Here is a 21,713-nt window from a genome sequence, read left to right as displayed (position 1 = left end):
AACGCTACAAAAATTCGCCAGTGTTCGGCGCCCTGGATGCAACTTCGCACTTTAGGGAATTGGCATTGTCCTATTATGTCTGGCGAAGTGTTACGATGGCTGCTAAGCCGTCGCTGGCGAATTTTCGCCCGGTTAGGGAATTTGCCCCCATGTATCTAGTTATATTTACATATCCAGCGTAATTGGCCAAGAGGTGTGATGACCACTTCCTGCCACACTTCAATATAGTGCTGGGAAAGAGGTGGGTCTTCCTCTTTGGCTGCCGGTGTCATTACCTACTGGATGTTCCCATTGAGCCTGGGTACACCAAGGTCCAGTAAAGCCATTGCCCTAAAGGGACATGTACGTTAAGTGATTAAGTCAGGGTTGTAGGGACCCTGTGAACAAGGTTAGCTAGACAGGTTATATCTGTTATAGACTCTCTAGGAGAGTAAGATAGAGAGTACAGATAGAAGAACAGCTTTGTGCTCCATCGAGGATCTGTAGTAGGGAGTAGCTTCCCAAGGCTCCTAGATTGCCTTTAGTGAAGGGACCACAGTGGATAGTGTGTCAGGCTTAGTCTCCTTCTCCCTGACCCTTCCACTGGGTGAGATCTGGACCATTTCAAAGTATATCTGCTGGGAATTCCTATTACTACACGACTACAATCCCTATGTGAGTCACGTTCCTCAGCTGTGTCGTCCAACCTGTTATATCATGTGATGTTATCTGCCTATACCTCTTGTGACTGTAAGTAAACCTGCCACAAAAATGGGCGTGGCAAAAAAAAGTCACCGCATGCGCCTCTTTTCATTTCCAAAATGTTGGTGCATGCTGATACAGTTTATATATATATATATTCACATAAGGCAGATGTCAGCAACCTTCCTATGACATTAGCAGCGTAATGGAACTTACATACCTTGTGGTCATCATAGTTGTGTATATAACTGAGTCAGTGCTACACCCGCATCTGTATCCACAGCAGCTGTACAGAACCAGTCCTGCAGGAATTTCTATCTCAGCCTTTGTAACAAACAAGAAAATTAAATCAAATCACAAAACAAACGCTTGCCTGTTGGCTACAGTATTTACTCTATTAAAATGACACCCCCTTCCCCAGTGATCCCCAACATAATATATATGGTGCCCTGCCCTGGTTATTGGGTTATTGGCTGCTGCCTGGTTATATCCTAGAAGTATTATTATAATGAAGCAATTAGGGATGCACCAAATCCAGGATTCGGTTCTGGATTCGGCCTTTTTCAGCAGGATTTGGATTCGGCTGATTCCTTCTGCTTGGCCGAACCGACTCCGAATTTGCATATGCAAATTAGGGGATGAAAATCGTGTGAAAATGTTTTCCCCTTCCCACCCCTAATTTCCATATACAAATTAGGATTCGGATCGGTATTCGGCCAAATCTTTCGCGAAGGATTCGGGGGTTCCAAAATAGGTGCATCCCTAGAAGCAATGAACCCCAACCCCTCCTCCCCAACCCCAGCAACAGGAGGCTCATCTATTTAACCCGTTACATGCCAGCATAAAAGTACAGCAAAGTACCAACAATGTTGATTTTGAGTTTCCATGTTCCTTTATGGTCCATGCCACGCTGTGTGTTTACTGGCAAGAAGTGCTGTTCTCAGATCAAATGGTTAAAATAAAGATTACAATATTATTTCATTTTACTAAGCTCGAGTGAAGAATTCGAATGAAAATTTTTTTTTCATGGGTACTTCGACCATCGAGTCAAATTCAACGTAAAAATCATTCGACTGTTCAACCATTCGATAGTCGAAGTACTGTCTCTTTAAAAAATACTTCCCCACTTTAAACCTACCGAGCTACAATGTTAGCCTATGGGGACCTTCCCCAGCTCTTTTCTTAGCTTTTTTTGATCGAATAAAAATCCTTCGATCGATCGCTTAAAATCGTTCGATTCGAGCGATTTTATCGTTCGATCGAATGATTTTTATTTGATCGAAGCATTTGCTCTAAATCCTTCTAATTTGATATTCGAATTCGAAGGATTTTACTTTGAGGGTTTATTAACCCTTCGAAATTCGACCCTTGATAAATCTGCCCCCACATGTCCTTTTAAAGAAGAACTAAAGCCTAACTAAAGAAGTAGCTAGAAATGTTGTACATGATGTTTTGTGCTTCTGTACCAGCCCAAGGCAACCACAGCCCTTTAGCAGTAAAGATCTGTGTCTCCAAAGATGCCCCAGTAGCTCCCCATCTTCTTTTCTGCTGATTCACTGCACATGCTCTGTGCTGCTGTCACTTACTGAGCTTAGGGAGCCACTCACAATATACAGTACACATAGAATAGAAATGTCACAATATAAGGCTGATTAGTAATTAATACACATAATTACTACAAGGCAGCACAGAAACCAGTGCAATTAGCATCAGAATTGAATAATCAGCAAACCTGTAGCATCAGCTTATATTACAAGGGAAGCTCATTTTCTGCTGGATAATTAGTGACGAGCCCTAAGCTTAGCTTCTCAACAGCCAATCAGAGCCCACTGAGCATGTGAGTGTCACAGACACTTTCCAAGATGGTGACCCCCTGTGACAAGTTTGAAGTCCTGGATCATTGCTGCTATTGACAAGCTCAAACTTTAGCCTCGTGCAATAAGTTCACTATATAGAATATGGCATTTTGAGCCACATTTATTTTTAGGGTTTAGTTCTCCTTTAACCCCCATGTGATGACTTCATTTGGCCTCATTTCATCACAGAGCCGTACCTGTAAGTATAACAGCATTGTTGTGACATAACTGAATTCTCGCTCCACCCTCAGAAAGAATAAAAGCCGTCCCCCCAGCTCCCACTCCCTGTCATTCTGCAGCAGGACTCTGAGCTGAACTCACTGCTCGTCGCTTGTCAACAAGGACCTGTACTTCATTCTTATCCACAGAGGGAGATTTATTAATAAGGAAATATAAAAGCTGATGTGGAATAAGGATTTAATGCTGTTTAGCTTATCCAGGATCAGGGGGTCAGTGCAATACATTTGGTGCTTAATGAGAAAATAACTGCCCTTGTGAATTAAAGGAACGTGTCTCTGTCACTGGCACAGCTCTACGCTCTAAGGTAAGAATGGATTTAAACATTGGTTTCATTTTAAAGGGAAAGTTCACCTAGTACTTAGTTGTGCCTGGTGGGTGCCAAGTGGCCAGAATGTCCAGTTTGTTTTAAATGTTTCAGTGATGTGCCAATCAGATTGCAACGTAACTGTGAACTGCCGCCATCATTTAATTGCCGTGTCTCAAGCTTACAGATAAGGTTGAGTTCATTTTACAGAGCCTCTCCCTTTGCCACAAATGCTCTACAGGTATAGGACCGAATGCTTGGGACCTCGGGTTTCCCTGGATCTTTCTGTAATTCGGATCTTTATACTTTAAGGGGCAGATTTATCAAAGGTCGAGGTGAATTTTCGAATGAAAAAAAAAAAATCGAATTTCGAGTTATTTTTTGTGTACAAATTCATGTCATGTACTGTAACTTTAAAAATTCAGCTTCGACCATTCACCATCTAAAACCTGCCGAATTGCTGTTTTAGCCTATGGGGAACCTCCTAGAACCTATTTGGAGGCAATTGGTGGACTTCGAAAAAAATCAAAGTTTTTTGGGGGAAAACTTCGATCGAATAAGCTATTCCTTTGATTCATACGATTCGAATTCGGGCGATTACGGACCTATTCAATGGAAAATGGACCTATTTGATCAAGAAAAACTTCGACTTAATTTCGGTTTGGTCTTTTTGAATTCGAATTTCAAAGTTTTTTTTTCAATTCGAAATTCGACCCTTGATAAATATGCCCCTGATGTCCCATATTTTCTGGACCTCCTGTTTTATCACCTTTTCAAAGGTAGTGATAGCTGCATTATCCACTAGTGGGTTAAAGTTGCTGGGTTTTTTTTAATTGCATGGGGTCTTTATGTTTACCAGTATCTAAGTCTGGGTGATCAATAAAATACTTTTTGAGTTTAATCCTTCTGACAAATTTCAAAAATTCAATTTCCCAATCATATATGTTGTTCTCATAATAAGGTACATATCCCAGGCCCCTATTCAACAGGGAGACTTCCGTGTCAGTCAATGAGTGCGAGGAAATGTTAATACATAAGTCAGGTACCTCGGCTCGGAGTGCGTTCTCTGTGGATATCGTTCCCTTGGGATCTTTCAGGTTCTGAAAAACACCACATTACTTTCTACGGTGGGAATATTTAGCAAATGTCTTGAGATTATTATGTAGCAAGTACAGTTTATGATGAATACATGTCGAGTATCGTATGTCTAGTTTAGTAGGCTTATATAGAGCAGTGCTATACTAACAACTTTTTCAAGACATTTTATATATTTATTGATGCTTTTTAGAAATACAATTACTTTTAAAAATATTTCAGGTACACGCTGGGACTTTATTGTGTGGATCAGAGTATAGGATCTTACAGTTAGGGCTCCTACTCATGAGCGTTTTTACCTGCGTTCCGTTTTTCGGCGTTCAGCCGCAGGGGAGCGCAGGAATAGACGCATTTCATTATTTCAAATGGGGCTGTACTCACTCAGGCGCATGTAGGCGCCGAACGCAGGAAAAATGTGAGTACAGCCCCATTTGAAATAATGAAATGCGTCTATTCCTGCGCTCCACTGCGGCTGAACGCTGAGAAACGGAACGCAGGGGAGCGCAGGTAAAAACGCTCATGAGTAAGAGCCCTAACAAAAGGACACTACCACTTTAAACACGGACCAATTGGTTTCTTAATTGCACTTGTTAGCCTCTATGACGGGTGGGGGCGGGGTAACACACCCCTTGTGGTTATTTATTTGTCTTGTATTGCACTTGTATCTCACACTTGAAAAAGGGCCTGTGACGCCCGAAACATGTCGTGTGGATAGCAATAAATTGCACGTTGCCAGTTATTCTGCATATTGTCCTTTTGTCCTCCGCTTTGAATTAATATATTTGTAGCCTTACAAAGCGTTTGTTTTTTTTTTTGTTTTTTTAGATGGGGTCAGTGACCCCTGTTTGAAAGCTGAAAAGAGTCAGAAGAAAGAGGCAAATATTTTGAAAACTATCAAAAACAATGAAGACCAATTGAAAAGTTGCTTAGAATTAGCCATTCTATAACATACTGAAAGTTAACTCAAAGATGAACCACCCCTTTAATAGGTTCAAGAATCAAGAAAACTTTATTGGCAATACAGCCATATAGTATATACTTGTTACTGCGTATTGACCTTCTGTCTCACCTGGGCCCCGCCTACAGGTGCAAGATATAAAAATATAATTAAAAAGATCTCAATAAATAGAGTGCTTGGCAATAATTAATTTCTACGTTTTGCCATGAATATATGACCTCTATCTACTACTGTGAATTTTTTTTATTTTCAGGGAACTAAAAAAATCTATTTCCCATAATAAATCGTTTTATCTCAAAGTAACATTCATATTTGTCCCGCGCTCTTGCTTCACCTGTAGTCTGTCACCCAATACGTATCCAAGTGACTTGTCCATGTTGGGTTAACGATCATTTTCCAATAATGAACTATAAAAACTCCAAAGTGACCTGTGCACATTGTGGTAATAATTATTTATCCCAATTTTATCCAAACAATGCGCACATTCATACCAATATTTATATTCTCACGATATCTTTTGCCCATACTAAGGGGCACATTTACTAAGCTCGAGTGAAGGAATCGAAGTAAAAAAACGTCGAATTTCGAAGTTTTTTTTTGGGTACTTCGACCATCGAATTGGTTACTTTGACCTTCGACTATGACTTCAAATCGAACGATTCGAACTAAAAATCGTTTGACTATTCAACCATTCGATAGTCGAAGTACTGTCTCTTTAAAAAAACTTCGACTACATATTTCGCCACTTTAAACGAGCTTCAATGCTAGCCTATGGGGACCATCCCCATATGTTTGGTTAGCTTCTTCTGATCAAGGAAAATCCTTCGATCGATGGATTAAAATTCTTCCGAATCGATTTTTCGTTCGATCGCAGCATTCGCGGTAAATCCTTCGACTTCGATATTCGAAGTCGAAGGATTTTACTTCGATGGTCGAATATCGAGGGTTAATTAACCAACAATATTCGACCCTTAGTAAATGTGCCTCTAAATGTTTAGTAAAAATGTGCATTTATGTGCAAAACAACATTAATATCATTTCAATGTATTCATTTATTCTTTTAATCATTTTAAAAGGGTTGTTCACCTTTAAATGAACTGTTAGTAGGATGCGGAGAGGGATATTCTGAGACAATTTGCAATTGGTTCTCGTTTTTTATTATTTGTAGTTTTTGAGTCATTTAGCTTTTTATTCAGCAGCTCTCCAGTTTGTAATTTCAGCTATCTGGTTGCTAGGGTCCAAATTCCCCTAGCAACCATGCATTGATTTGAATAAGAGACTGGAATATGAAGAGAAGAGAGGCTTGAGGGAAAAAAAACCCGTTTTGGTATCTCACAGTTGTTCTAATACAATGAAATCTTCTGGCAGATGAATAAAGGAAAACAGCACATGACACATTCACACGTCAGATAACGTCTCTATAAAGTTATGAAACGGGCAAAAGGGAATTTCCTATAACACTTATTGTGCCACAATAAAAATATGTGATAATTGAAGCTGGGAAACTGGTGTTATTTAACTTCTGGAAGAAATATAGGCATTGGTTTGCTTTTTTTGTACAGGTATGGGACCTGTTATCCAGAATGCTCCGGACCTGGGGTTTTCCGGATAAATCTACTAGAAAATCATATAAGCATTAAATAAACCCAATAGGCTGGTTTTGCTTCCAATAAGGATTAATTATATCTTAGTTGGGATCAAGTACAAGCTACTGTTTTATTATTACACAGAAAAAGGAAATCTGTTTTAAAAATGTGGATTATTTGAATAAAATGGAGTCTATGGGCGTTGGCCTTTCTGTAATTCAGAGCTTTCTGGATAATAGGTTTCCAGATAACGGATCCCATAGCTGTAATAGAGGCAATATTCAAGTTCCATGAAAGATCATCTGACAAATTCACCCCTAAGAACTTCACATTTCCCACTATATGAACAGTCGTACCTTCGATGCATAATGGGGGGTGAGCTCTGGTTTTCTTTCTAAAATCAATTGCCATCTCTTTGGTTTTTTCCAACATTTAAAATGAAGTTGTTATTGTGACATCACTCCCCCAATAGCTCAACCTCATGCTCTATTTTAAAAATTCAAAAAGAATTGTTGTTACTAATAAAATCCAAACCACCCCCTGGCCCCCCCCAGCAACAAAGTACCCTCCACCCCCCCATTCCAGCCGCAGCCCCCACACTTACATATTGCTTCACCTGGTCCAAATTCCCCTAGCAACCAAGCATTAATGTGAATAAGAGACTGGAATATGAATAGGATGAGTAATAAAAAGTAGCAATAACAATACATTTGTAGCCTTAATTTCAGAAATCTGGTTGCTAAGGTCCAAATTCCCCTAGCAACCAAGCATTAATGTGAATAAGAGACTGGAATATGAATAGGATGAGTAATAAAAAGTAACAATAACAATGCATTTGTAGCCTTAATTTCAGAAACCTGGTTGCTAAGGTCCAAATTACCCTAGCAACCATGCACTGATTTGAATAAGAGACTGGAATATGAATAGGAGAGGCCTGAATAGAAAGATGAGCAATAAAAAGAACAATGTGATAGAAAGGAGGTAATTGCAGGAAGTCCACGGCAGCAAGCTGAGTCTGCAAGTGTATCTTTATTGGGGTAGTGAACAGCACACTACATGTTTCGGGCAAGGCCCTTTATCAAGTACAGAGCATTTGTTTTTTAGATGGGGTCAGCGACCCTCTATATGAAAGCTGGAAAGAGTCAGAGGAAGAAGGCAAATAATTAAAAATCTATAACAAATAAATAATGAAGACCAATTGAAAAGTTGCTTAGAACTAGTCATTCTATAAGATATTAAAGGTTATGCACTTTGGCAAAAATAATATAAATGCAAGTTATACACTAAATGGCAGTGTGTTGGGAGTTTCCTTAAATGAGAAGGATCTTGGGGTCTTTGTAGATAATAAGTTGTCTAATTCTGGGCAGTGTCATTCTGTGGCTACTAAACCAAATAAAGTTCTTGTATAAAAAAGGGAATTAACTCAAGGGATGAAACATAATTGTGTCTCTTTATAGGTCCCTGGTGAGGCCTCATCTGGAGTATGGGGGCAGTTTTGGACTCCAGTCCTTAAGAGGGATATAAATGAGCTGGAGAGAGTGCAGAGACTAAGTGCAACTAAACTGGTTAGAGGGAGGGAAGAGTTAAATTATGAGGGGAGACTGTCAAGGTTGGGGTTGTTTTCTCTGGAAAAAAGGCGCTTGCGAGGGGACATGATTAGACTTTACAAGTACATTAGAGGACATTATAGACAAATAGCAGGGGACCTTTTTACCCATAAAGAGAATCACGTACCAGAGGTCTCCCCTTTAGACTAGAAGAAAAGAAGTTTCATTTAAAGGAACAGAGTAGGGGGTTCATCACAGTGAGGACAGTGAGGTTGGGGAATGCACTGCCGGGTGATGATTCAGTTAATAACTATAAGAGGGACTTGGATGATTTCTTGGACAGACATAATACAAAGGCTATTGTGATACTAAACTCTATAGTTAATATAGGTATGGGTATATAGAATTTAATTAAAAGTAGGGAGGGGTGTGTGTATGGATGTATTTCAACCCAATTTAACTATGTAACTATGTAACTATGTAACTTTAAGGTGAACCGCCCCTTTGTTCTTGCCGCAGGTCCAAGTATAAAGCTTCAGATGTCATTGTCAATTGTGACTCTTCTGGTCAGCGCAGCATTGTGTAAGTATAACGTTTCCCTAAAACTGGGGGTACAGTGAGTGTTGTATCCAAAAGATGTGAGGGTCTCCGAAAATAAAGAAACAAATATAAAAAGTAAAAAATTTATTAGGACATGAAGACCTAACGCGTTTCGTGCCTACAGGGGCACTTACTCATAGGCTAAATGACACACCCCTGTGCATCTGTTATATAGGGGCTGTGACCAATCACAAAATTACAGACACATGTTACCATTTCACACAATAAGTGAAGTTCCACCTAGTGGCGGGAGCATGGAATGTATATCTTAAACAACAAAAAAACAACAAAAAGAGATACACCTCAAAAATTAAACAAAAAATAAACAAATAAAAAATTATATATATAAATGAAAAAACCATTGCACATGAAATTATCTATAAGGAAAGAGACCAAATACTGAAACAAAAAAAATAGTAAAGCTTACAATACATAATATGATAAGGTTTCTCAATACATTTTGTACCCTTCGTATTATATTATCTTTAATTATTTAATATTTATGTTGAGTGGCACCATAGATAACTTTTTTGTGGCAGTAGCACAAACCACACTATTTTCAGTACAGTGAGTGTTGCCTTATTTCATCTATAGAGAAGGAGAGAGGTCTCTGTACAACACGCCTGTTGCTGAACTGTAACAATAACGTGTTTCTATACCTGCTACCACTATATACTGTATACACCAATGTAGGCGCTGCATATATCCCTAGCATAGCGGGCGATGGCGCTGAAGAATGACTACCTGTCTTTGTAAGTAACTGAACGCTCACTTGTTAACCGTTTTTCCTGCTCTAGGAAGCCACACACCGCACACCCCATGTAAAATTGAAAGCACAAATGCACACAATTAGCGACCGCGTACATACGCTCTCTGTGCGTCACATTGAAACATGACGTTTCCTGGATTGGCAGAAGTTCAAGCTGGGTCGCACTCGTATCCATCCTGGGGGCCGCAGGTTGGACACCCCTTCTCTAAAGTCTCATCTGAGTGGTCAGATACAGTGAGGCTCATCAGAAAGACCAGCTATTGCCCTAATGATGATGCTAGTGGGTAGTGATGGGTAAATCTCTCCTGTTTCGCTTCTCCAAAAAATTTGCGAAATTTGCGAAACAGCAAAAGATTTGCGAAAATTTTGTGAAACTCGAAAAATTGACGCCCACGTTGATTTTGGACGCGCGTCCAAAAAGTCGCTTGCATCAATTTTCCACTGGTGTTAAAGTCAACGGGCGTCCGAATAATGCCGACGTGCACTGATTTTTGACGCAAACGACTTTTTGGCTGTGCTAATTTTTTCGTTCCCCCGGCAAATTTATGTGGGGGGTTTCGCTAATGTATTTGTCGGCGGCAACACTTGGAAATTTGCCGTGAATTTAATCGCCCATCAATATTAGTGGGGTAGTGACCCAAGTGAGAGCATTACCTGCTTGGGAAGACTAGAGAGTAGTGGTGAGTTCAGTTTGAGTAGAGGAGACTTGTTCACTTACTATAACATGCAGGAGGAACTTTATAGACTCTGATAAATCAGGCAACTCATGCTGGGTATATGGTTTGAGAGCAAGAGACTTTCCCCCATATGCAATAAAAGGCACCAAGTTTTCCCAGGAGCAGTGACCCATAGCAGCCAATAGGATCTTTGCTTTTAAACAGTTAACTGGTAAATTCTACCTTCTGATTGGTTGCTATGGGTAACTGCACCTGGGCAAACATAACGCCTTTTATTACATAAGCCCCTTGGTGATGTTTTGAAATGACAAATATAGATCAGTTATACAATGTTTATGTAGGAGTGTTGCATTACAATTATAGGATACTGCGATAAAGAAGAAGTTCTGGTGCTTGTAGGGGCAGTGATACCATTTGGGGGGTTATTTATTAAAGTCCGAATGCCAAAAACATCATGTTTTTTTAACTATAAAATCCGAATTTATTTAATGGTAAAAAAAAAACCTCGAACTTTTCTAGATTTATTAAACCCTGAGAATGGAAAAAGTCTGAATCTGAACATTCGACATCTCAGACCTGCCGAGGTTGTTTATAAATCAATGGGAGGGGTCCCTATCCTATTTGGAATTTCTGTGGTCTGCGCTGGAATTAGCCAGAAAATCTGACTATTTTGGACTTTTTGGGCAAAAATCTGAAAAATGCACGCTTTTCGGGAAAAAGCCAGAGAAATTTGTACGATTAGGGAAAAAAACTATTATTGAGTTTGTCCCTGATCTGATTATCCCAGCTTTTTTTTAATAATAAATTAGGTCATATTGTGACTGATTTTGATAAATAACCCCTCTTGCATTCAGGGCAGGTCAATCTAACCACACAGGCCCATTAGGGAGAATCTTGCTGAATTGTTTTTGAATCTCATACAATAACTCGTGAAACTGTGTTCCATGTTTGGCTCATAGACTGGGTTCCATCCGTACTAGGGAAGGACAATTGTCAGCCATTGGTGGAATACTAGTAAAAATAATATGCTATAGTCATAACAGATGCCCTGATTTATTATTCACTCCTGATTTCTGCCTTTAACCTCCCAGCAAATGAACTGCTGGAAAATGAAAAGGAATGGGGCAAAATATCGTGGAACAGAGAAACCACATTAGGTCAGTTCTAGTCACACACATCAGATATTGGTCAATTTGACTTGGTGAACACGTGTACATGTCCCAAATAATTCACATTTATAGCCACATTAATAATTTTATAGAGTGGACTGACACTGAGATAGAATCATGTGATTGGAGAGAACTGAATAGCCCCTTGTTTATTGTTGATTTCAAAAATATCCCAACTCTGGACTCATTTTCTAAATTTTCCTCTGCCTCCTCCAGCCTTTGCCAACAGCTGCCGGCAGTACCGATTCTCTACCAATGGGGAACACCTGTTGAACCAACATCTCTCCATCAAAATAGGGACCACAACAGAATACTGCCATTTCCAGATGAAGTTCCCTGAACATAAAGAAACTTGCACTAATTCCTCCCACGTGACTCTGATCAACGACACTTCTTTGCTCCTGGAAACAACGGACGTGGAATATAAGACTTTTTATCTGGAATACGGGGCTGGGAAGGTGGGGAAGTCGGTGGAGGCCATATTTGCAGGTAAGTGAAGCCATAACCAAGAAAAGCCTAAAACAATACCTATAATAACTAGACATTAAACCACAACAACCAATCGGTGATTAGGTTTATTCATCCAAATACAAGTACAGCAATGAACAGAGGGTGACATTTTGGTTTGGGAAGGCAATATTTGGTCACATGGGTACCAGCTGTGAACTAGATACAACTTTGCCCCTGGCTTTTCAAGTCTACTGAGGTCCAAAGTGACCCAAAATAGGTAAAGGGATAAAACAGATCGGGGGCGCAGGGATTGTGGGTTCATTTTGTCCAGTAATAGCAATAAGAAAAACCTTGAAGAGAAGGTAAGTCTTCCAGAATGAGAGAGAACAGATGTGGACAATACATAGGGGCTGTGTTCACTCAGGCCCAGAAGGCCAATGGAGGTGTTGGAATAAGTTCTCTGTACAAGTGGTAGGAACCAGGAAGCGATGCAGCTGAGAGAGTTGAGGAGTAGAAAAAGAAAAGCCAGTGAAATACTTTTCTTTATTTGGATGAATTTGTCCTGGAGCATTATCAAAGAACATGTTTATTGTAAATTAAGCCAGTCAGTGGTTGCCTGAAAAGTGCCTTGTTTTAGTGGACACCCCTTCACTTCTGTAATCTGAATCGATTCCCAATTCCCAACAACCCAAAGAAAAAATGAATCAATTCAGTAGACTATAACTTTTGTTTTTTGTTTTTCAATTTCAGGTTTTTGCCAAAATAAATCTGAGAATCCCATCCCAACCACTTCCAATTACAGTTCCATGTGGCTGGTGATAGGAGCGATTGTTCTCATCTCAATAGTTATTTTCGTAGTCGCGTACATAATCTATAGAAGGTAAGTTCAGCTCATTCTGCTGACTAGGAGAGACCTGCTTAGATCTGGAATTGATGGGTATATTCTGTTTTTTAGGTGGAAAGCTCCACAGTTCATCTGTCTACAGTGAGTATTGAGAATCTGGATAAGAATTCCTCACTGAAGGAACTGATTTAGAAGGAAAACAGATCTGTACACAGATATTTTGAAATGACCGTGAAAGGGATCTGACTTGTGTCAGTACATTCAGAATTATAGAGAGGAGAAATAGATTTCCCTTCTTAGTCACCTAAACAAAAAGGACAAAGGATGAGTCCAAAATGACCCAAATTTTTCTAAAATGACTTATTACCAATCAGAGGGTAATCATTATCCCCTCCTAATTGTCACGGCCGGCACCCAATACCAGAACAAGTGCCAAGTACCCTGGTCTCGGCTTGGCTTCACCAGTAGTGTGACCACCTTTGGGCTTTGGGAGGAGCCCTCAGCTTACTTGGGTGCCATCTGGACTTAACGAGGGGTACAAGGCGAGGTGTTCTGGCTGGCAAAGGGGCACGACCGGATAGCAAGAGTCTTTGGGCAGAAGGTAAAGGACAAGGCGTCTGGTGGAAATGGAAACAGGACAGGCCGGGTCAGGTCAGGCAGATAACAGAATCGTCAGGCAGGTCAAGGGGTCAAAACCAGGTAATCAGACAGACTGGATCAGGCAGAAGGAGTAGTCGTTAGGCAGGCAAAGGGTCAAAACCGGGTAATCAGGCAAACAGGATCAGGCAGGCTCGGTAGTCAATAAACAGGCAGGATCAGGATACAGAGGTCAGAATAGTCAGGAACAGGCAGGGTCAAACATGGGAAGAACAGTCAGGATAGCAAATTCAGGAACAGGTAGCACAAGGCTCAGGAAACCACAGGATATGATCCTATAACGGGCACTGGCTACAGGTCTGAATGGGCCTTAAATAGGGTCCCAATTTGCGACAAAACGTGTGCAAATTCGCACTGGTGCAATCACACCAGCGTGCCTGAGCCTTTAAGAGACGCGCAGGTGCGCCGCGCACGCCCTAGGAATCCAAGATGGTGCCGGCAAGGGGAGGACAGGAGCGGCGCAGCGCCGCCCACACCAAGGACACATCATGGACCCCGCTGCCCACTAGACCACCAGGGTAGGTTTCTTACACTAATATTCATGTATTGTGTTAAACACTTAAACCAATTTGCTCCTTTAGCGTTCCTTACTAATAGTTATATACAAATATAAAGCCCCAGTGTATTTAATAAATTAAATTGGTTGGTTAACCTCTGTTAAGGCTTAAATTAATTAATTAAAGATACCAAAAATGAATAAAGTGACTCTGTGCTGAATTAGTGCTTAGCTCATAAACAGATTTAGAAATAATTATATATAATTCATTAAGAATTAATTGCCAGTGCTTAATGTCGTTTAGAAATAAGTAAAGTAGTTAAATAGTTAAAAAATTAATTAATAGAGTGCTAAATTGCCAAAAGTTGGATTATCAAATTCATCCAATTAAAAAATAGTCCAAATGCTCAGATTTCATAAGAGAAGTAAGAAAAGGAAAATTAGGCAGGTGGAGAAGTCCCGTGTAATCGAACTTGTCTTTGGCTAACTACGGGACCCCACAAAGTGGGAGAAGTCACTGCTAGGGATGTAGCGAACCGCCGATAATGCGTTCGCGAACGGCGTTCGCGAACACCGGCAAAAAATGCGAACAGTTCGCGAACAGTTCGCGAACTTCGAACATCTGAAAATCGTTCGATTCGAACGATCGAAGGATTTTAATCGTTCGATTTTAGCGACCGAATGGTCGAACGATTTTGACGCGAACGCCTATTGGCGAACGTCGCGCGACGTTCGCGAACTTGCGGCGGACGCGAACAGCCGATGTTCGCGCGAACAAGTTCGCCGCAGAACAGTCCGCGACATCCCTAGTCAGTGCTTCTGGGACTATGGTCTCAAAATGATTTTGTCTAACTTGTATTAAGAGCTAACTTCCTATAAAACCACAAATCCCAGAGCACTTATAGCGAAAACAGATTGGAAGAATTAAGATGAAGTCTCTTGAGCCAGAGCACCAAAGGAGCACCAATTTTGCTTTCCAGAAAAATGATTTAAAAAACCCCCCTAAGGTATTGGCTAAAAATGGTATAAACCGTTTATATAAAAAGTAGAAGCCGACGAGCAATTCGCCGATAGCTTTTTCATCGGCAATGTGTGCTATCATGGGCGCCGAATATTTATAATCTTTGTAGAGTGCGTCCGTGTCATTGCGCAATCTTACGTAGTTGAGCTAGATTCTACTCTCGTCCATTTTGCTCTCAAATCTCGTGAGAAGTGCGGACTTAGATTCTAACTCTCCTCTATATATTTGTTATACTCATTCTGAAGGGAATTTCACTTTTTTTCGCACATTATTTATTATAACAGTTCTGGTGGTTCTTTATAAGATTTAAAAACACACCGTGATAAAAATCTAACCTTTATTTAATTATTTTAGAATTTAAAAGGGCAGTAGGGTCATATTGTTACTAAATCATTAATTATATCATAAAAATTAATTTTCTCAATTATACTATGAAATAGGGTTTTTTAATCTAATACATACATTCCATTACAGTTTTCAATTGATTGGGAGTTCATACCTGTGGTATCTTATACGTAGTGATGGGCGAATTTATTTGCCAGGCGTGAATTTGCGGTGAATTCCCGCGATTCGCCGCCGCCAAATAAATTTGTGAAACCACCGCGAAAATTAGCCGGCCTAAACAAAACGAGACACCAGCGCCATTTCACAAATTTTTCGGGGTTTCACGAACGCCCCAAATTCGCCCATCACTAGTCAATCGGTATTTAGATTTACTATTTGCTAAAATATAAGCCTATACCATTATAAATCTTTTGCATTTGGGTTTCGTAGGTGGATGTCCCAATATATGAAATATTTATAAAATGCTATTATTCTGATATATGAATTGTTTAAATGAATGCTGTAAAAAAGGTTGTTTTCATTAATACCGTTTGGAGATACGGTATTCATTTTGAATATCCAATAACTTTCTCTTTTTAATAGGGTTCGTTCCAAATTTCCTTTTCTGATTCCCAAATTCATTTTTTCCAGTGCCCATACTTTAACTTTAGACGGATCTATTGAATGGAATTTTTTGTAATGTTGTTTGGGATGCACAGAATTCACTATTTTGGATTCGGCCGAACCCCTGAATCCTTCGTCAAGGATTCGTCCGAATACCGGACCGCATCCGAATCTTAATTTGCATATGCAAATAAGGGGTAGGAAGGGGAAAACATTTTTTAGTCACGCGATTTCCCTCTCTGCCCGTAATTTGCATATGCAAATTAGGATTCGGATTTGGTTTGGCCGGACAGAAGGATTCGCCCGAATCCGAATCCTGCTGCAAAAACGCTGAATCCTAGCCGAATCCGGAACCGAATCCTGGATTCGGCGCATCCCTAAATGTTGTGCTACTGTGGATGCTTTCAGTTTTCCTCTTACTTGGTTCCCCCTTCTCTTCTGTGCAATCTGCATGGGATGAGCTTCTGAAGTCAGATCTTTTTCCAATTAGGTCACCCTATACTTAGCACAATTTAGCAGGCTAGACTCCCTATGGTTCCGTCTAGCCTTTCTAGAGAGCTACCATAGAAAAAACAGCCCTCTTAGGTTGCTCAATGTCTGTATAGGGAGATAGAGTCCTATCCGACCCTACCTGAAAGGTATTAACTTTTTACACCCTGCCAAAAACTGGAACTGGAAGTGACATTGGGAGTCTTTTTGCTTAAAACCCCAACCGATTTGAGAATATTCTGTGCATACCCTTGGATGCATGATCCGATGCAGGAGTCTACAGGGAGATACCATGAATCTATCCAAGCATAGTTAGTCCCCTGTTTTAAGGAAAACAGGGATTTATAATGACCGTTTAAGAAATAGACTAGTGGAAGTGATCTGCTGTATGTCTACTGTTTTCTCATTTCTCTTTCCATTGCTCAAGGCATCAGTCAAATATGAATGCCGAAAACAGGGACATGAAAAGTGGACCTGATGAAGTTAATGAGGCGCTGATCTCTGCAGAGGGCAACTCCCAACACGGCAAGCATAAAAACACAGAAGAGGAACTAGAACCCCTGAGGGACAAAATGGAGACAACGTGTGAGACAGAATTCTTGTACTTGACCACAAGAGAAGATCCATATGTTCTGGAACAGTGACCTGGAACTCTCACCTTGTCTGGCAAATGAGTGTATGGCACATGTATTATATCCTAAACTGATGTCAGTGCCAGCCAATGACTTTGCCTTTTCTTCTCTTTAAAACCTGCCTGAATGATGCACTTTCATGTATTTTTGTCAAAAAAAAATACAGCTCCCGCATCACAATTCTCATAATGTGCCTTGAATTCAGGAAGGGTAGCATTGATTAACGTGATCTGGACTGAGGCTTCATGAATTATTTCTGGACACTCGAGTCAAGGGTATAAATGACTGTCTGCTGAAATAATGAGTATCTCCTCATGACATGCTTATCTTCCTTCACAGTGTTAAAGGGATATTTTACTCTATACATGAGGTTTACACTTATTTTCTCATAGCTATTTATAACCCAACTTTAGTTACCAAATGCTCCTCACGGTTTATTCCAGGCAGATCACCAGTTACATTCCTGACATGGATGAGCCTTCAACTTATGAAGAAGATAGTGGTGCAAAAATGTGATCTTGGGTTCTGAAAACATGATAAGAATGTAAAATAACTATTTATTGCACATGCAAATTCAAATTCAGATACCACCATAGAGCCAGAACCTGGAACAAAGAACACAATTTAGCTCTTGGGTTCTAGTACTCACATTCCAGTTTCTGCAATGACCTACAAGAAGGCCCCTTTTCCATCAGTCTAGGTACTTAGGTCACTAATGTGGTGGAATTGCCCACCTGGAGTAATAAGCTCATATTTCTTAATGGAACTGCAGGATGCTCACCGTTTTGTACTTGTGGAGCACTTGAACGTAGGATCCAACTTCTCTCTTGCTAGACTTTATTCACAGGGCCCCTTGCTCAAAGTGGGACTTAACTTAATTCCATCATTATTGCTCCGCAGAGAAACACCATCCAGGTGGAGTAATAAGCTCATATTTCTTAATGGAACTGCAGGATGCTCGCGGTTTTGTACTTGTGGAGCACTTGAACGTAGGATCCAACTTCTCTCTTGCTAGACTTTATTCACAGGGCCCCTTGCTTAATTCCATCATTATTGCTCCGCGGAGAAACACCATCCAGATGGTTAACTTCGATCCTTCAGTTTGCCTAACTACAGTGCATTGGAAATCGGGTTTTTTTCTGCTCAAGACTCCAATTCCCACACTGCTTTGCACATCTCTGTAATTGTTCTTCCTCTGAGGTCTGTCAATTACAAACCAAGCAGAGAATTGTTGGAATTGAAGTCCTGACCGTAGGAGAGCTGAGTAACATTACAATGTTGCAGTGGCATGAGTCGTTACAGTAGGATAGGAATTAATGGGGCAGATAGACAATACATTTAATAGTAATTATATTTATAAATAACTTCACAATCTGCAGACATTATTAATGTGTATGCAATAAATACATTATACAAAAAACTATTTGAAGGGTCTCATATACATCATTCTATATGAAGGATCACATTACTAATGAGTCCTGATAAAGAATGAATCTACTAATCCTTTATTGTATCTCTCCTTATGTTTCTCTAGCTCATAATCTTCAGTCTCTTTCCTTACTCCTTGGTTATATACCACTGTAATAATCATTAAAGGTTAATTGTAGAGTTGCAATATAGCGATGTATCATTATTATGATGGGCAAGATGCCCTTTACAGGGAAGCTATGACAAAAAATGGACATTTTATATGAGCTTTCTTGCAGAAATAATCTTTCTAATTGTCATGTACGGTTTCTGAAATAATAAATGTAATCATCAATATCCCCCTCTCAGGACTATGTCTCTCTTAATTGTGTCTTTATGCAGCAGTTGCAGAGCCAGAACTAGGGGTAGGCAGAAGAGTAGTGATGGGCGAATTTGCGCCGTTTCGCTTCACCGAAAAATTTGCGAATTTCGCGCGAAATTCGCGAAACGGCGAAAAATTTGCGAAACGGCGCCGGCGTCTCGTTTTTGACGCCGGCGCCCGTTTTTGACGCCGGCGCCCGTTTTTTCGACGCCGGCGGCCGTTTTTCGAAAAAAAAATTTTTGACGCCGGCGAATTTTTGGACGCGAATTTTCGCGGGCGATTCGCGAATTTATTCGCTGGCGGCGAAACGCGCAAATTCGCCGCGAATTCGCGCCTGGCGAATAAATTCGCCCATCACTACAGAAGAGGCTTGTCCCTAAGGCACAAAGGTAAAGTGGCGTCAAGCACATAACTCATCTACCTGGTTGCCCCAATTGTCTAGCCCACCAGAAGAAGATTAACACTCATACTGTGTGTCACTACCTTGTGGATGTGGTTGGGCAGCATGCCGCCCCCTTAAATCCACAAATCCGGGCCTGATTATGGCATCCTGCAGGGGCAGTGGGTTGATATGACAGAATTGCCTTTGGACTCCCATTGAGTTGGCCTGGCTCTGAGGAGTTGGAGTTAGATTTTGATTGACAGTTAGGTATAATAAATCTTTTGGAAGCGGGACTTGGCCGGGAAGATTACAGTATTAGAGCTCACTTTTTCAAAATAACTTCAATAAAAATTCTGTCTCTCCACATGTAGGATTTGAGTCAGAGTTGGTTATCTTGAAAATGATCTCTAATACATCTTCTAGGTAAAGAGAGTCCCAACCCCAAAAGATATATTAGACTGCCAATCCAAGTCTGACTTCAACTCCTCAGGGCCGGGCCAACAAATCTGCAATGAGTCAAAAGAAAAAAGGCAAATAACTATAAAAAAACAAATAATGAAGACCAATTGACAAGTTGCTTGGAACAACCCCTTTAATTTCCATAAAGCAAATGACATTGAAATAGATACAGTAGATTTAAAAAATGTATCAGTACTCTAGCACGTGATACAACACTAAGGGGGTTATTTACTAAACTCCGAATGCAAAAATCACAAAAAATTCGTGATTTTTTTTTATATAAAATCAGACTTTTAAAAATCACGAATTTTCCAGAATTTACTAAACCCCAAGGATGGAAAAGTCATGAATCAGAAAATCCGGCATCTCAGACCTGTCGAGGTGCATATAAGTCAATGGAAGAAGTCCCAATGAGTTTTTTTCAGAAAATATTGATATAAATTCGGACTTTGATCAAAAAAACCCTACGGGTAAGGTCACACTGGGCGTTTTGGGGAGATTTAGTCGCCTGGTGACTAATCGCCTCGTCTTTGCGGCGACCAATCTCCCCAAATGCCTTCACTCACTCATTTTAGACAGGGCAGAGTGAGGGAAGGCATTTGGGGAGATTAGTCGCCGCAAAGACGAGGCGATTAGTCGCCAGGCGACCAAATCTCCCCAAAACGCCCAGTGTGACTTTACCCTAAGGGGGTTATTTATCAAAAGGTCAAGTGTTAGAGTTTTTTTTTATCTTGAATAAACTCTAATGACCTCGGAACTCGAATGGTATCTTATTTTAGATAAAACTCAAATGGCAAAATTCCGATTCTGCGAGTTCGAGTCCCGCAACCTGAAAACTCTAATTAACCAGGAAAAAAACTGAATCGAGTTCTCAATTCAGGTTTTCGGCCAAAAATGTCAAAAACATTTATGAAGGCTATTACCGTATATACTCGAGTATAAGCCAAGTTTTTCAGCATCTCGAGTCAGTGGGCAGTAGCTGAGATTGCAGTCACTTTTAATCATTCCTACCAACAGTTCGCTTGGGGAGAAACTGCAATATCACACAGTGCCCTCTGTTGGTTATATGAAAGAATAACAGTGACTGCAATATCACACAGCACCATCTGTTGGTTATATGAAAGAACAACAGTGACTGCAATATCACACAGCGCCCTCTGTTGGTTATATGAAAGAATAACAGTGCGCCCTCTGTTGGTTATATGAAAGAATAACAGAGACTGCAATATCACACAGCGCCCTCTGTTGGTTATATGAAAGAATAACAGTGCGCCCTCTGTTGGTTATATGAAAGAATAACAGAGACTGCAATATCACACAGCGCCATCTGTTGGTTATATGAAAGAATAACAGTGACTGCAATATCACACAGCACCCTCTGTTGGTTATATGAAAGAACAACAGTGACTGCAATATCACACAGCACCCTCTGTTGGTTATATTAAAGAATAACAGTGATTGCAATATCACACAGCACCCTCTGCACATGGTAGTGGGACAGTGGGACAATGCACACAGTAATCCGTTTGGCAATTCTCTGTCACCATCAACTTTGCAAAGAAGTCCGGTTGATCGCTGGGGGGGTCGCTTGGGCGGAATGTGCGCTGCTGGGAGACAGGGCTGTAGTTATGTCTAGGCTTATACTAGAGTCAATAAGTTTTCCCAGTTTTCATAGGTAAAATAAGGTACCTCGGCTTATACTCGAGTATATACGGTAACATCTTGAAATGGTTCAAGGGACCTCTGCCATTGACTTCTACAAAACCTCAACAGGTTTTAGGTGGAGTTTGAAGTATAATAAAAAATTAACCCGAAAATGTGAGTTTTGACCAAAACCCTTGAATATTCAAATTTTCCTGGAAATAACAACTCGAACCTTGATAAATCTGCCCCTTGATATAGAGTGTTTACTGACAATCTTAAATCCATACCTGAGTATGAAACCTTTCACCAAAATACACAGTAGATAACAGATAAGTACTACTATAATTTATATAAACAAGCTGCTGTGTAGCCATGGGGGCAGCCATTCAAGCACAGGATACACAGTAGATAACAGATAGG

At 40.3% G+C, this 21,713-nt stretch overlaps 1 protein-coding gene across 4 annotated transcripts in view; it reads left to right on the top strand.

Moving 5' to 3' along the window:
* The window catches only part of LOC121395679, a 32,994-nt gene extending 14,211 nt beyond the window's left edge, over positions 1 to 18,783 (top strand). Inside the window, exons 2-8 of one of the 4 annotated variants that reach the window (XM_041569804.1) lie at positions 2,789 to 3,081; positions 8,787 to 8,849; positions 11,405 to 11,470; positions 11,699 to 11,971; positions 12,683 to 12,812; positions 12,888 to 12,917; positions 16,815 to 18,783. In XM_041569804.1, the coding sequence (XP_041425738.1) occupies positions 8,807 to 8,849; positions 11,405 to 11,470; positions 11,699 to 11,971; positions 12,683 to 12,812; positions 12,888 to 12,917; positions 16,815 to 17,031 (759 nt within the window). In that variant the 5' untranslated portion in view covers positions 2,789 to 3,081; positions 8,787 to 8,806 and the 3' untranslated portion in view covers positions 17,032 to 18,783. The remainder of the gene's footprint in view (positions 1 to 2,788; positions 3,082 to 8,786; positions 8,850 to 11,404; positions 11,471 to 11,698; positions 11,972 to 12,682; positions 12,813 to 12,887; positions 12,918 to 16,814) is intronic. The other 3 variants (XM_041569806.1, XM_041569805.1, XM_041569807.1) reach the window with 3 other exon arrangements.
* The last annotated feature ends 2,930 nt before the right edge of the window (positions 18,784 to 21,713 follow it).

This window comes from Xenopus laevis, chromosome 7L, assembly GCF_017654675.1.
Source record: "Xenopus laevis strain J_2021 chromosome 7L, Xenopus_laevis_v10.1, whole genome shotgun sequence".
In the NCBI taxonomy this organism is placed as follows: Eukaryota; Metazoa; Chordata; class Amphibia; order Anura; family Pipidae; genus Xenopus; species Xenopus laevis.
The sequence above is the reverse complement of the archived record's forward strand: the minus strand, read 5'-3'. Positions and strand labels throughout refer to the sequence as shown.